This window comes from Molossus molossus, unplaced genomic scaffold (assembly GCF_014108415.1).
Source record: "Molossus molossus isolate mMolMol1 unplaced genomic scaffold, mMolMol1.p scaffold_m16_p_8, whole genome shotgun sequence".
NCBI lineage: Eukaryota > Metazoa > Chordata > Mammalia > Chiroptera > Molossidae > Molossus > Molossus molossus.
In genome coordinates this window covers 45,510,465-45,526,185 of record NW_023425402.1, presented here as the reverse complement: position 1 = coordinate 45,526,185, position 15,721 = coordinate 45,510,465, and the positions used below count along the sequence as shown (strand labels likewise).

The 15,721-nt window shown below is 36.2% G+C and overlaps 1 protein-coding gene across 4 annotated transcripts in view; it reads right to left on the bottom strand.

Annotated features, from left to right (window-relative positions):
• Positions 1–15,721, bottom strand: part of DOP1A (DOP1 leucine zipper like protein A) — a 114,158-nt gene that overhangs the window by 35,672 nt on the left and 62,765 nt on the right. For all 4 annotated transcript variants that reach the window (XM_036247721.1, XM_036247719.1, XM_036247720.1 and 1 more), the window contains exons 15-22: positions 14,835–15,109; positions 13,536–13,688; positions 8,913–9,013; positions 7,292–7,551; positions 3,535–5,524; positions 2,606–2,717; positions 2,316–2,498; positions 107–232 (exon numbers count right to left, since the gene is read on the bottom strand). In XM_036247721.1, coding sequence (XP_036103614.1) covers positions 107–232; positions 2,316–2,498; positions 2,606–2,717; positions 3,535–5,524; positions 7,292–7,551; positions 8,913–9,013; positions 13,536–13,688; positions 14,835–15,109 — 3,200 coding nt within the window. The remainder of the gene's footprint in view (positions 1–106; positions 233–2,315; positions 2,499–2,605; positions 2,718–3,534; positions 5,525–7,291; positions 7,552–8,912; positions 9,014–13,535; positions 13,689–14,834; positions 15,110–15,721) is intronic.

Genomic DNA, 15,721 nt, shown 5'->3' with positions numbered 1-15,721 from the left:
GCCACAATTCCAAGAACCCATTGCCGACATTAAGGACTTACTGTACTCACCAAATGCTCTATCAAATAAAAAAAAAATAGTCAGTATAACATGGTTAAATACATACCTTGGTCCTGTTGGTATTCTTGTTCTGCCTTCTTTCATTCCATACATATGCAATGGCAGCCATAAAGTGAACTCCATGATTCATTGAAATGGGGCCCAATAATTCAAGAATCTGCTGTCTCAAGTTCTACAATAAGCAAATGACAAGTGAATTAAAAATTATGAAAGCACTAATAACTAAACTGCACTTTTAGCTTTTCGTGAAATAATGTATAGTATTTATATGTTTTACTATATAAATAATAGTAGAGAAAATTTTAATGTTAACAGATGCCACCATGGTCATTTTAATTCTAAAAGGGCGGAAAATCTGCCCTGGCCAGTTTGGCTCAGCGGTTAGAGTGTCGGCCTGCGGTCCGGAGAGTCCTGGGTTTGGTTCCCGCTAAGGGCACGTACTTCGGTTGCAGTTTGTCCCCGGCCCTGGTTGGTCGTGCGGGTGGCAGCCACTCGATGTGTCCCTTCACGTCGATATTTCTCTCTCTCTCTCCCTTCCTCTCTCTCCCTCCCACTCTATCTGTACAAAAAAATGGAAAAATATCCTCGGGTGAGGATAAAAAAATAAAATAAAATAAAAATAAAAATAAAAGGGGGGAAAATCCTATAAAATGACAGCCAATCAGCTAAATGCAAGAGTCTATTTAGTGTGATAAGAAAATAGAAAAACACAATATAATTGACCCTTAAACAACAAGTGTTTGAACTGCAAGGGTACACTAATATGCAAATTTGTCCAATAAATACCTGCACTATTTTCCATTTGCGCTTAGGAGTCTATGGATATAGAGGACTGTTTGCATTGTTCTATGCTCTTTTATGTAGGGCACTTGAGCATCCACAGATTTTGATATCCACAGTGGGGGTGGGGGTCCTGGAACCAATCCCTCATGGATATTGAGGGGAAAAAGTTCTGAGGAAGTCAAAAGTTACTCACAGATTTTCAAATACACTGGGTACCAGCACCCCCAAGTCCTATGGGTTCAAGGAGTAACTGTACATGAAATTCAATTAAATTTAATGTAGATTCTTCTTTAAAAAGGGGGGTGGGTTTACATTTACGTGAAATTCAACAAAAATAGCCCATTTAATAAAAATATCAGTACTTAGACAAAATTTTCTCATGATTCTAACCCTTCCTCTTTGCCCAGTTCCAAATGTGTTCCCATGATTCACAAATCTGGGAAGTGAGGTCTAGGTAATAGAGGAATGTCAATTTGACAACTAACGTAGCAAAGCACAATTTTTAAAATTCATATAATTTTCTTCTAAATATAAAGTAAAAAATTTTGAAAATATATAAAAGTATTTTAAAACGACCATTACTTTAATTATTCTGAGATAATCACTATTAACAGGTGAACTTAATTCCTTTTTCTGCAGAGAAATTTATTTTACATAACTGAAAATATGGTATTTGTTCAATTAAGTAACATCCCTGCTGCACTAAACTTTTAAGCATTTTTCTATCCCCTAAGAATTCTCAAAACCACAATCAGTAGTAGCTACATAATAAAACACTAAAAGATAATTTATTTAACCATTTCCTTATTTATTGTTTAGGATCTCTCTTTGTTTGCAATTAAATAAGGCTATAATAAATGTCTTATATCTTTGCATAATTTTGATTACTTTAGAATTCATTACTAGGTAAAAGACTATAAAACTTTTAAAGCTCTTTGTACATAATGCTAAATTATTTCCCAGGAGGGTTTGCTTATAAAATGTCAACTTAAAATGCCCTTTTAAAAAGCACCAAAGTTTAACATGTATGAATAAACATCAAAACCATTATGTCACATGAAAGAAGCTAGATACAAAAGACCAAATAATGTATGATTCCATTTATACAAAATGCTTAGAAAAAGAAACTCTACATATAGAGAAAACATATTAATGGTTGGTTGAGGTTAGGGACAAGAACAGGGAGCGACTGCAAATGGGTATGAGGAATCTGTGTGGTGATGGACATATCTGAAAAGTAGACTGTGGTGATAGTTTCACTACTCTCTTATTTGTTTTAAAAAATCACTATATTGTATATACTTTAAATAGGTGAATTTTATGATATATATTATCTCAGTAAAATGGTTGAAATTATTTGGTAATTACTTAATCCATAAGAGTGCCATAAACACAACACAAATTCTGAACATAATCTTTGGGAAAGTGCTAAAACAGACTCTTGAACCCCATATAAAGTGTGAATGTCTAACCTTTGTGGCTCCAAGGTTAATAGTGGTAACAGATGCAGATGCAGCGACAGTCATCTTTTCTGAAGAATCAGCCTGATGCAGTATGCTCCAAAGCAACGTCACCGAGGACATGATCATATGAAGGATTGAGAGGATTCCTCTGCGGGCTTCTAACAAGTGTCTGTGGTCTACATTGACCCAGAGCTATTAAAGGTGGGGGGGAAAACATATCATCGCTTACTGAGGCTTATAAATGGGGACTCATATCTCATAGTCTTTTTTTAAAAAGTCAAATATCTGTGCAGTCTTACTTGGTGATATTGTATAGTAGGATCCAACAAACAGTAATGAATAATGGCTGTGATCCCTTCTAAAAGAGTAAGAATCATATCTGGCGGAATAATTGATGCCATCCAGAGAGGCCTAAAATAAAATGCATTCATTTGCACATAAGTTCTGAGAAAGAAAAGTCCATGTTTATTAACAGTAAATGTCTAGCATGTACTAGGCACATAATAAGTGTTCAATATATATTATATAAATGAGTAAAATAATAAATTAGGAGCTTTTATGTCCTAATCTATAAAATAAATGAGTCACTTTAAATGTACTGAAGTTCTTTTTGGCTAAGATGGTCTATACAAAATAAACAATTATAGCCAGTAAATCTCTAACAGCTGTATAAAGCAGAGATATCAATATTAAATAATACATGCAGTTTTCTTATATTTTACATGTAGCTGCTGAGGTTATATAAGAGACAAACCAGAAACTAGTCTACTAAACATCTGGCTAATTTGACAGAGTAATTTTAAACATGGCCTGGGGATACAGATGGAATTTCACCTCCAAAACAAGAAATAAAATCAGATGGAAAAAGAATTATTTGTAATTTTAAATTAGTTCAGTGTGAAATTAATTTGCACTTAGATAACATATCAGATAAAACTCGGGAAACCCTTTCCTGAGCTTTCTGTAACTTTTGCCAGCTCAGTCAAGAACCTAATTAATTTCAGCCCATAGGAGAAAAAAAAACTTCCATCTCTTTTCTAATCTTGATTTTCTAATTGTTACTCTTCCTCAAGTTGAATTTTCTTCTTTGTGAAAATAACATACTATTTGTAACCTACCTAGTAATACACACTAATTTATTTACTCAAATTGTGACTGACGTTCTGGATGACTAAGTAGTCAATATATGTGATAAATGTCAATAACAAAATTAAAAATCAACTCTTACCTACTATCAGATAATCCTGTTTCATATTTGTACTGCTGAATTAGATTATCTAAATTTCTGCAAAGCTGTAGAGTCACAGAAACCACTACTCTCTGTAGAACTTTTCCCATGTAAGGCAGAGTAGATGTGATTAAACCAATCCATTGTGGGTGCATCTTACAAGCACAGTGTTGATGTAAGGCCCGTATCACTGCACAAAGGAACATTCCTTGGCATGTGATTGGCTGAGCATGCAAATACTGAAGAGAAGTCATGGGCTGATGGGGACTGATGTGTTCCAGATCAGATACAACAAAATCAAAACCTGTTTCATTCTCTTCAGGGATAGTCATTACCCAGTGTTCTAGAACAATAAGCCTCTGGAGAACTTTAAGAAGTTGTGACTGGAGCGTGCTGCCATTGTCAAACTCATCCTCTGAGAAATTGATAAGACTGTCCTCTGAGAAACCTTCTTCCACAGCCATCATATTCTTACCTGCCATTTTTTCATTATGCCATTTCTGTGCACTGAAGATAGATGACAGCAAACAGTGAAGAATTACTTTCTGAACTTTGCACTTAGATAACATATCAGAGATGAAACTAGGGAAACCCTTTGCTGAGTTTTCTATTACTTTTGCTAGCTCAGTAAAGAGAAGTGTCAAAATCTCTATACTCATCATCTGCATGTTTCGATTGCCTATTAAATCTTGTGCAGTGACCTTGACATGAGTTGGGTAATGGCTACGCATGTAATATAAGCAGAGGGAAATAAGAATTTCTATGTACATAGAACTCCTGAAGTTGTGATTTGAGTCCACTGGAATGTGACTGTAAAAGTCTTTGCCCATAACAGAAATCCGGTGTCTGGCCAATAGATTCTGAAGCAGAGACAACTGAGGGGTATACACATTATTTATACTAGTGGTTGAAATGGCATTTACAAAAGCAATAGGGTTAGTTTTCAATATGGCTTTGATGGCAGAAAAAGCATAAAGAGTCCTGGATGAATCATACAACTGGAGATACAGAAGCACATGCTGATAGAGAGGATGGATGTTGAAACTGGGAGATTTCCGTGATCCTGGGGAACCCATGTCACTCTCAATTTCAGAAATGTCTCCCTCTCCACAGCTATACCAATTCTCTAAGTCCAGACCATCACTGAAGAATACACTGGTTTGTTTGAGTTTTTCATTTGAAGTTTTTTTCTTGTCATCATCCTTCTTCCTGGCAAGTTTTACTTTAGGTTTTGCTCCTGGTTGTTTACCTGATTCCTTAACAATTGTTTCTTTCTCTGAGACTTTTTCTGATAATTTTTCTTTGAAACTGAATTGAATACTACTGTGACTCCTCTGTCTAGATCTGGTTTCTGTGGAAGCAAGAGGAGAGTCATGGACAGTCTGTGTGGTTCCCGAAATACAAGGTGAGGAGCTGTTTCTGGACATTCCACTTGCCACACACTCATGGCCTTCTTCTGCAGACACCGACAGAAATTGAGAACTTTCGTTACTCAGCAAAGTACCTTGACTCTTCGGAGTGGACTGATCTTCACTTTTAATCGCCTCCTCGCCTGGATCTACATCACCATGCTTTGGGGGCATAGCTTCAATTTCTAACTGAGAAGCAACTGATGCCGATTCTGCTTCGAGGCCACTTACGACTTGACATATCAGGTCAAACACTACCTGCTGAACATCGTCATCCGGAGAGCTTGCATTCAGCATTTGAGAATCCTCTTGGGTGTTCACATTTTCAGGATCTGCTTCATAGCTCAGGTTGTCCCCAGCAGAGGACTGTGAACATCCAGAGTCAGAACTCTGAAGTATTTCTATCTGTTGGTCTGGAAGATCAAAATCAGATACAACCATTGGAATTGTCTCACTACTGGTACTTAGAAGGGAAAGCCTGTCACTTAATGGATTAACGGTGAGACTAAAGTTCTCTATTTCATCCACGGTAAGCGGCTTTTCACCATTTCCTTTAGATGCAATGAGTTGTACTTGGCTTACTGGCATATAAAAAAATAGTAGAGAAGAAAAAATATAAAATATATTAAAATAATGAAAATGGAGAAATGTAAACTGAACTCAAGGTTTCTAAACATTAGTTTCAAACCTACTTATATTTTACTGTTAAACCATATTTCATTACTATTTTTAGACCTTCTGAGTTAGAAAGTTATAGACAACTATTAACTAACATCTAATAAACACGATTCAAAAACAGAAGGCCTATTATACAACTGAATTAAACAGTACATTTAACACAGATGAAATATAAAAATTTGCCCTTATCCCCAAATAAGACATCCTTTATACTGAAGTTCAAAATTTTAGTATTTTTTTCCTCCCTGTGTTATGCCAAAGGGAAATATAGAAACACAACTTCCTTGATTTTAATAAAATTCAAAAAGCATTTATAAATTATCTGGTATAAATAAGGCCCTAAATCAGTACACAATGGAGATGAGAGAAGAAAAAGACATCATTGTTCCTTATAAGGAATTTAAAATTAGCAGGGGATCACCAATGCATTAATCTATTTCTATACTTTTTGAAGAGCATACTATATTGATGACATTCTTTTAGAATGGGTGGAAGGCTTAGTTGCATAGGAGTGGCACAAACCAAATGCTATCACTTTCAGGGAAAGCATCATAATACCACAGGTGAGGTCTGAGACTGATTTCAGAGGAGAGGTGAGAATTCAGCAGATAGGCAGGAACTGTGGCAGGTAAAGTGATAATACTTAGAAGTTCTGGCAATTAGCAGGGTAGGCTTTTCTTAGAAGATTCAGGGGAAGCAGTGGAAAGGAATCTAGAGAAAGGAACCAAGGCTCTGTAGAAAACACTAAAAATGAAAAGCCAGATAGTTTAGTTCCAGCTTACATCACCTACCAGCAGTGAGACTTTGAGAAAATACAGTTTTCTAAGAATCAGCTCCCTGCTCAATAAAATTTCCTTTTTATTACTGACCTCACAGGGTTATTTGACAAGAGACACAAATGATATAAGTGAGAGTCTTTTGTCCCTAACATATAGTAATTACTATATCTGTATATAGTAATTGAAATATAGTAAATTAATCGAAGGGGCCATTATCACTGTATTATAGAGGGCTTCACTCAAGAGTTCATAAAGTATGAATTTCACAATAATAACAGTATTTATCAAACACTTATATGCCAGTCACTGCACTAAACATGTCATAAACATGACTTGAAAAGTGGGTTAGGATTCCAATTTCACAGATGACAAAAATGACTCATGAAATTTAAGTAGGCATTACAAGTTTACTATATATTCCTAGTGAAGTATCTAAAGAGCCTTGCAGGAGGACCAGGATTGCAAAATAAAATCTAAAGGTATTTCTGTCAAAAAAAACCTGAAGAATGGCTCTGACCAATGCTGTGCTGATTACTTCCCTGAAAGAAGAGTCAACAAGCCCTGGCCAGTTTGGCTCAGCAGTTGGAGCGTCGGCCTGCGGACCAGAGAGTCCTGGGTTCGGTTCCCGCTAGGGGCACGTACCAAAAAAAAAAAAAAAAGAAGAGTCAGCTGATAAGAGAGATCCAAGTGCTCTCAGATGGCCACTGATGCAGCACACACACTGTGATGTGGCCCACATGGGCATCACTAGTGCACGCAGAGAGGAGAAAATGAGCCCTTGGAGAAAATCTCATATTCAATTCTCTTGCCAATCACTGTTGGGTTCACCTCTCACTTTATTTTAAAAACTTAATTCTAACTAAAGCTGTTCTACTCCCATGTGATATTCACCATTGCTACATGCAAAATTTTCCATGAAATGCTTGTCACTTTCTTCTCCAGGATAACAAGGAGCCTTATTCCAATAACGTTCTGCTTGAACACGCTGCACTGAAACCCTCTGAGTTTTTGGATGAAGCAGGAGCAATAGCAATGGTTCCAAAACTCTTGCGATATCATGTCTTTGCAGAACTTGGTTCAGCCAGGCTTGTCCCACAGAGCTAGCAGACCCATCAAGACTGTTGAGGCTATCTAACATGATGAACAGTGACCTACAATAAACACAAAGTAAAGAACAAAACACCTACTTTAATTGTGACACTTTAAGTTTTCTAAAATTAACATTATTATTACTTGTGTTTCTTATTATGAATTAACTATTTTAAACTAATTGTACTTCAGGATACCTTTGACCATAGCATTTTAATAATCTAAATCTCTATAGTCTCAGAAGGAGAAAACACTCTTTTCCCTTTTTTGTAGGTAGTTGTGTTTCTTCAAATTTCACAAGCATATATTATTTTTATGAAATAAACAGTAAAGAATTAAAAAAAAAAAAAAACAACTTAGAAAATTAGCCTTGTTTTAGCAACATATTCCTGTCACCAAATACTGAACCTCCTCCAATGCAAGTCAGTGTTACCTACCTCTATGCTGGTCTATGCTCCTCTGTTCCCATTCTCTTTATTAATCAAATATGTACTTAATTCAAGGAAAGACTTTCTATGAAAGGCATGAAGGGATGGTTTGGAATCAGACCACCAATATTCAACTCTGGGCCATCCACTTTATCTCATTGTGGTCTTGGGCAAGTCACAACTTCTCTGGGCCTTCACTGCCTCACTTTACAATGAGGAAATGTGGTCAAATTAGATATGGTATTTGTAAAGTACCTAGGCTAGGGCCCAGTTCATTGTAGGTCAATGGCAGATCATTTAAAGATGGTGATGCCACTTGAAACACATCTGATCCTGAGGTGGACTTTAAGCATAGTTAAGATCTGTGGCTACCTCTATGAGACCTGCTGGTGAGACTGCTACCTTATGCCAATGTATGAATCTACTTATAAGTGGCATGTACTTGAAGTCAACACGAAGCTCATATTTGGGGAATGAGTCATCTAAGTAGGCTAGACAAACAGCAAAACCACTCTCAGGAAACTACAGGTTCTTTGAATCCATGGAAGAGGCTTGTCGGCATTTTAACTTTAGATTTTAATAAGTACAGTTCAGGCAGAAGATGGAGAATAACTGCTAGAGGAACACTTACACAATCTACTGTTTATATGTGATGTCACTGAATGTAAATATAGATTCAAGAAGGCTGTCTCCATTGCTGTATTCCTGACACCTGGAATGGCACCTACCACATTGCGGGGACTTAATAGTTGTCCAATAAAAGGAAGGGGTACTGGGTGCTCCAGCGCAAGAAAGGACAAATCTCGCAGATAAATAAAATCTGGTAGATAAATGAAAATGCCATAAATTTTAATATAGCTTAGGTTTTTAACAATAATTTATAAAATGTGTAAGTTGCTATTGCCTACCACTACCAAACTAACCGAGGAGTCAAGAAAAGAAACATTAAGATATCTGATGGTAAAATACAAATATAAAATTTATATTTAACCAACCTGTCAAAAGAACGTGCAAAAGATGAAGACTTATTTATATGGAGGTCCCTTGTTAGATGCCAAAGAACTGCAAACTTTGCATGGGCTTCCATCTTTATTTTCTGAGGAGGAATATGATAGATTAAATTATTTTATTATCCTTTAAAGATATTAAGTGATTTTAGTAGAATCAGTGTAGGTACTTAAGAGAGTGTTATGTTGAATGTTTATAATACTCTGAAACACACTGCAATAAACAGTTTATTTTTTCATAGAAGTAGAAACATAGAAAATACTTAAATGTATACAAAATAGTAAACCTAAAGAATCATCTCATGCTGCCTCAAATAATTATTCAGTTCAGAGTGGTAATCAGTTTACTAGATTATTGTATGGAAAGAGCTGATAATGTGCATGGCATAAGGATATTTTGAGTATAGGAAGCTCTTTCTCCCTCATTTTAATATAAATAATTAGTAGTCAAATTTGATTTTATTGTACTATATGATTTACTTCTGCTCCCAGAAATTACATATTAATCCCAAATAAACTTATAACTTAAAAAGCTGGTTTATTTATTAGGTTAAAAAATTTAAACACCTAAAAATTATTTTTCTTTACTGATTTTATTTTATAATAATTATTATTTTTTTGTTACAGATGTTTCTCCTTTTTTTTTTTTCTACCCCATTGACACCCTCCTCCCCATCCCCCCCGCCCCGTCCCCGGCTTTGTTGTCCATGTCCATTGGTTATGTATACATGCATATAAGTTCTGTGGTTTATCTCTTCTCACCCCCCACCACCCCCTCTTCTGAGGGTTGTCAGTCTGTACCCTACTTCCGTGTTTCTGGGTCTACCCTATTCTTCACACTGTATATTCATTATATTCCATATATAAGTGAGATCATGTGGTATTTGTCTTTTTCTGCTTGGCTTGTTTCACTTAGGATAATACTTTCCAGGTCTCTCCATGTCGTCTCAAAGAATAAGAGATCTTTCTTTCTTAGAGCTGCATAGTACTCCATTGTGTATATGTACCACAGTTTTTTTATCCATTTGTCTACTGATGGACACTTGGGCTGTTTCCAGATCTTAGCCATTATAAATAGTGCTGTTATGAACATGGGGGTACATATATTCTTTCTGATTTAAACACCTAAAAATTATTGCTACAAAAAATTTTATGCTATTTTTGAGATTTGAAAAACATTAAATGTTAAAATAACAATGGATAGAATAATATAAAAATAAATTATTTAGAAAGACTAGCATCTGAGATTAGACAATGAACATGTATTAATGTAAATCAAGTAGAAACTGTAATATTATCAAAGTGTTTATAAGTCGTCTTCTAGCACTTTTAGAATCCTTCAAGTAAAAGTCCCCTAAAACCAGGGATTGCAACTGTTTAAATTGCTTGTGACAGGTCAGAGAATTGTTTGCTTTTTCTGTGGGCTTAATGAATGTGTTTCCTATGAAGCCTGTGTTTGTATATCAACCAATATAAACATGTAAAAATAAAAGTAATTAACAACAGGTACTTTATTTGTTGTTGTTGTTGAATCTTTATTGTTGAATGTATTACAGATGTTCCTCATTTTTCCCCCATTGACCCCCTCCACTGACTCTCACCCCCCTCCCACCTTTTCCCACTATTGTCTATGTCCATTGGTTATGCATATAAGTTCTTTGGTTTATTTCTTCCTACCCCCCAACCCCTTTCCCTTTGAGGTTTGTCAGTCTAGCAATGAATTTGTACTTCTTAATCCCTTCACCTTTTTCACCCATTCCACCAACCCCCCTCCCATCTGGCAACCAACAAAATGTTCTCTGTATCTATGAGAATGTTTCTATTCTGTCTGTTTATTTTGTTTGTAGATTCCATTGTCGATAGATATGTATTCATTGCCATTTTGTTTGTTCATACATTTTATCTTTTTCTTCAAAAAGACCCTTTATCATTTCATATAATAACGGTCTGGTGGTGATGAACTCCTTTAACTTTTTCTTGTCTGGGAAACTCTTTATATGGCCATCGATTCTAAATGACAGCTTTGCAGGATAGAGTAATCTTGGTTGTAGCTATTGCTTTCATCACTCTGAATATTTCTTGCCACTCCCTTCTGGCCTGCAAAGTTTCTTTTGAGAAATCAGCTGACAGCCTAATGGGAACTCCCTTGTAGATAACTAACTGCTTTTCTCTTGCTGCTTTTAAGATTCTCTCTTTGTCTTGAACCTTTTGCATTTTGATGATGATGTGTCTTGGTATGGGCCTCTTTGGGTTCATCTTGTTTGGGACTCTCTGTGCTTCCTGGACTTGTATGTCTGTTTCCTTCACCAAGTTAGGAAAGTTTTCTGCCATTATTGTTTCAAACAGGTTTTCAATTTCTTGTTCTCTCTCTTCTCCTTCTGGCACCCCCAAGATGCAAATGTTGGCATGCCTGAAGTTGTCCCAGAGGCTCCATACACTGTCCTCATTTTTTTGGATTCTTTTTTCTTTTTGCTGTTCTGATTGGGCGTTTTTTGCTTCCTTATATTGCAAATCAATGGTGTGCTTCTTGGATTTACGTACTCTACTATTGAATCTGTGTAAATTAGTCTTTATTTCAGTTAATGCCTCCTTCATTTCTGACTGTGCATCCATCATTTATGACTGGTCCTTTTTTATGCTCTTGAGGCCCTCCCTAAGTTCACTGAGGTTCTCACTAAGTTCATTGAGCATCCTTACAAGCAGTATTTTGAACTCAGTATCTGTTAGGTTGCTTATCTCCATTTCGCTTAGTTCTTTTATTGGGGTTTTGTTCTGTTCTTTCATTTGGGACCTGTTTCTTTGTCTCTTCATTTTGGCTGCCTCCCTGTGTTTGTTTCTGTGTATTACTTAATGAGAGGTATAGGGCTATCTGAGACCAGATGCTGCTTGTTTGAAAGAATTTAGGAAAACCTGAAGCAGGATCCAAGACAGGCCAATCCTATGGTTAAGCAAGTGGCAACAGCTTGGGTGGGTGTGAAAGTTGGGTGGGGTGGGGCGGGGCTACCAGTGTGAGCCAGGTTGCTGGAGTCCCAGATATGGCGACTGTCTGCTGCCCCAGGGAAGGATTCACCAAAGGAACAAAGGCCTCTGACAGCAAGTTTGTCCAGGAGAAAGCCCCCTCTCCAACCCTTGCTCCAGTGCCAAACAGCTCAGTTCTTTCCTGTATGTCTCTGGCGCCCCTCGAGCTGCCCTCCCCTCGAAGCTTAGAGGGAGTGAGCCTGATAAGTCCGTGCACAGGCCCTTTAAGGAACTGCCTCTGGCTCCAGCTGCCTCAGCTTCCCTGAGCCTCAGTTTCCGCTGGTTTTTCCAGCCAGAAGTGATGGGGATTCTCTTCCTGGCACTGGAACCCTGAGCGGGGTATCTGGTGTTGGACAGGGACCCCTCAGTACTGAGGGAGGACCTTCCCAGCCGCGGGAGCCTCCTGATTTTTATCCGCCACACTTGGGTGTGGGACCAACCCATCAAGCCTCCGCCCCTCCTACCAGTCTGGATGTGGCTGCTGCTTTAATTCCGTAGTTGTAGGTCTTCCATTCAGCTTGATTTCAGGCAGCTTTGAATGATGGCTGTTCTGTAGTTTAGTTGTAACTTTGATGTCAGTATTTTAACTTTTTACATGAATGTATAGTATCTTTATTTAGGACACAGTATTTCTTTACAAATGAAATGCTACACAAGTAAACAGCTCTATAAGTTGTCCTAAACTTATCCTTAATGTAAAAACAAATTTTAATTAAAATATAAGGCTTTATTTAAAATTTTATTTCTGGACAGTTTTGAAAAAAATTTGTTGAATCTGAAATAGAATTTTAACATTCTTTCTGGGAATAAACTTTTCATTCTTCCTCATTTACTTCTTCATTTGCCACTTCCCCACCCAACCTAATGTTTGGTTTATTCAGCACAACGCCTTTTATAGTGTGACCCATTCAAACTAATTAGCACTGAGGATTTTTTTTCAATTAGGCAATCCACTTCTAAAAGCTAAGTAATTAAATCTTGAATTTATATTACAGAACAGGAGCAGGTAGACCACAAACTTAAGTTACCTGGAAGAGGTCAATCAGAATGACTATTCTAACTTCTTTTCAGGCTTACTGGTAACTCAGACATCTTTACTCTAAATGACTTATGTATCACTTCCTATACATCAGAATACAAAATCCTTATTTTGGATATGTAATATAGTGAAAATAATATAATTCTATATATTAGCACTCTATAGCTTATAAATATAACTTAACACATATCAATTTACTTCCCATATAGTAATGTATCCATCAGTACCACAACTGAGGCCACTGAGTCCTCTTTAAATGACTCCAGAACTTGGACCAGCAACAACTTCAATCATCACCACCATAACTGATGTCCTGAACCAAGAAGTAAACCTAGTGTTTGATTTGGGATTACTTGGTTTGTCATATTACTGATACTTATGTAAAGAACTGTCCTCTAAAAAGAACATTTATTTTAAAGATATTAATATGACTCTGAATGAATCTGTATTTTCTCTTATTCAGATAAGTAGCTGCAATCATTTTTGTAGTTTCTGTACTTTACATTTGGTATAATATTGGAGTGGAGAGTGAACACAGGATAAGAAGAGGTTACCTTATCTTTATGGGTTAACTGCTGACTTATAACATCCTCACAGATGCTAGAAGAAGGAACCAAGTTATGTAACTGATAAAACAGTTCCACACTCTTTTGGTGGTGCTGAGGTGTTCTATCTCCCAGTTGGTCCCACAATGTTAAAGCTACATGCTGTACAAAAAGATGTAAAAGTGACAGTATTATAAAACCATAAATGAAAACTTATTAACAAACACTTCCTACTGGTGTGTGTAAGTCTGACGGCCAGACTGCAAAGGTCTTTAATACTCCTTATGCCACTGGGATGAAATTTAAAAGTGTACCTTTCACCTGCTCACTATCTGGTCATTGGGGCCTTTAGAACCTCTTATGATGGTCCTTTAATAGTATTTATTTTAAACATCAGACATGTAAGCACTTTCTGCAGAGCCAAAATAAGTCCCCATTTCACTATTTTAGTGACATTTAGTAGTTATGCTAGAATACATTATACTTAAGAGGATATAAATCCCACACTGAATAATTAATATTTACCATTATGTGTTACAAAGTAAAATATAATTCATAGTCCAAATATCCCAACTAATTAAGGCATATAAAATAGATCATAATGTATTCCAGAGCTACATGTGTTAACACAGCACTTGATGATCTATGACAACATCAATAAAAATACAACAATCTTCAAGGTTTACCACCACAACATACTAAAAATCAACTCTAATCTAGCTGGAGAAACTATATGGAGGGGCACAATAACTTGAAATTAGATTTTAAAAATTTTTATTTTTTTATGTATACAAAATCTACCTGCTTAAGATGTAATACAATCCAAATGCACTTGATGTTCTTTCTATGTTGAGAATATCATTTGTATTGCTATAGAAATCAAAGACTGCATTTTTTTCTAAATGTCTTCACATACCACAGATGACAAACAAAAAATACAGCCAGAAAAACTTTTCCTAGGAGTTATGAAGAGCTAAGTTGTACTAAGCAAAAGTGCCAAAACCACTTCATCTGGAAATAAGTTTTACTCTGTGCGAGAGCTTTCCTTTTTGTTTTTTCTTTTTAGCTAAAATTATTTCCTCCATGGCTTCAGTGCCTTAAAACTTGCCTTTTATTTACATTAATGTTCCCTTCGTCCTTATCTTTTTTCTCCACACAAAAGTGGGGATAAGATGAGCAAAGCAGAACACATCAAGTGTGGCATCTTTTTCTATACAGTATGATATTAAAGTGTTAAATTAAGCCTGATTATCATCTTTATAATATAACTAGGTAAAGTATCATCTTATGTATGTATTTAGAATTTACCTTGAAAAATTCCGTCTTCTCAGCTATGTACTTCAGATTGCCCGGAGTGAGGGGAGGTCTAATAACCACAGCTACTCTTCCCTGGTTTGGACTTAAGGGTTGCACAGGTTCCATACTGTTGATATTTTCCCCGGTGACCATGACCACAGACTGAGTCAACCCCACCAGGTCCATGACTAGTGAAATAGCAACACTCTGCACACTGAAATCACTTGCTTGGTTGCAAGCATTCATCAGCGTCTGGAGCCACAGTGGAGGCTGCACATGCTCCCAGTCTGAAACAAAAGACGGGAGCCAACAGAGCATCACATTAAACCTTTCACACATACTCTAACTTCCAGTTAATTGAAAATAACAAAGCTCCTTTACTTACTACCTTTAGGTCTTGATCTGTTAACAAAACCATGGTTTTTCACATAGACTAGAAAATAGAGCAGTAACAAGAATTTCATCAACTTGTTTTTAATACGCACTCTTCTTATGCCAAGTTATACAATCTATTTTCCTGTACTGAAAGATTGTATATTAATCAAACATTATGTAGTAATCACTTAATTGTGTGTATATATAAAAATTTAAATAAACGTAAACACACATACTAGTCATAATAAAGAAAACCAGTGAGGAAAAACAAACAAAACAAAACAATGGATCTAAAGGTTAGATTAATTTTCTCCAAAGAATGGAGTTAATTTCCTTCTTAGCTTCTATTCACTTGCAAGCAAACTGTGGAAGACATCAACATCACAATCTTTCCCAACATACCAATCTCCCCATAATGACAGTATTACATTAAAAATATCTACAAATTAAAATAACACTTTAAAAAAATCCAAGTTTTAATATCTAAGTGCTCCTGGAGTTAAAAAAAAAAAGCATACCACAAA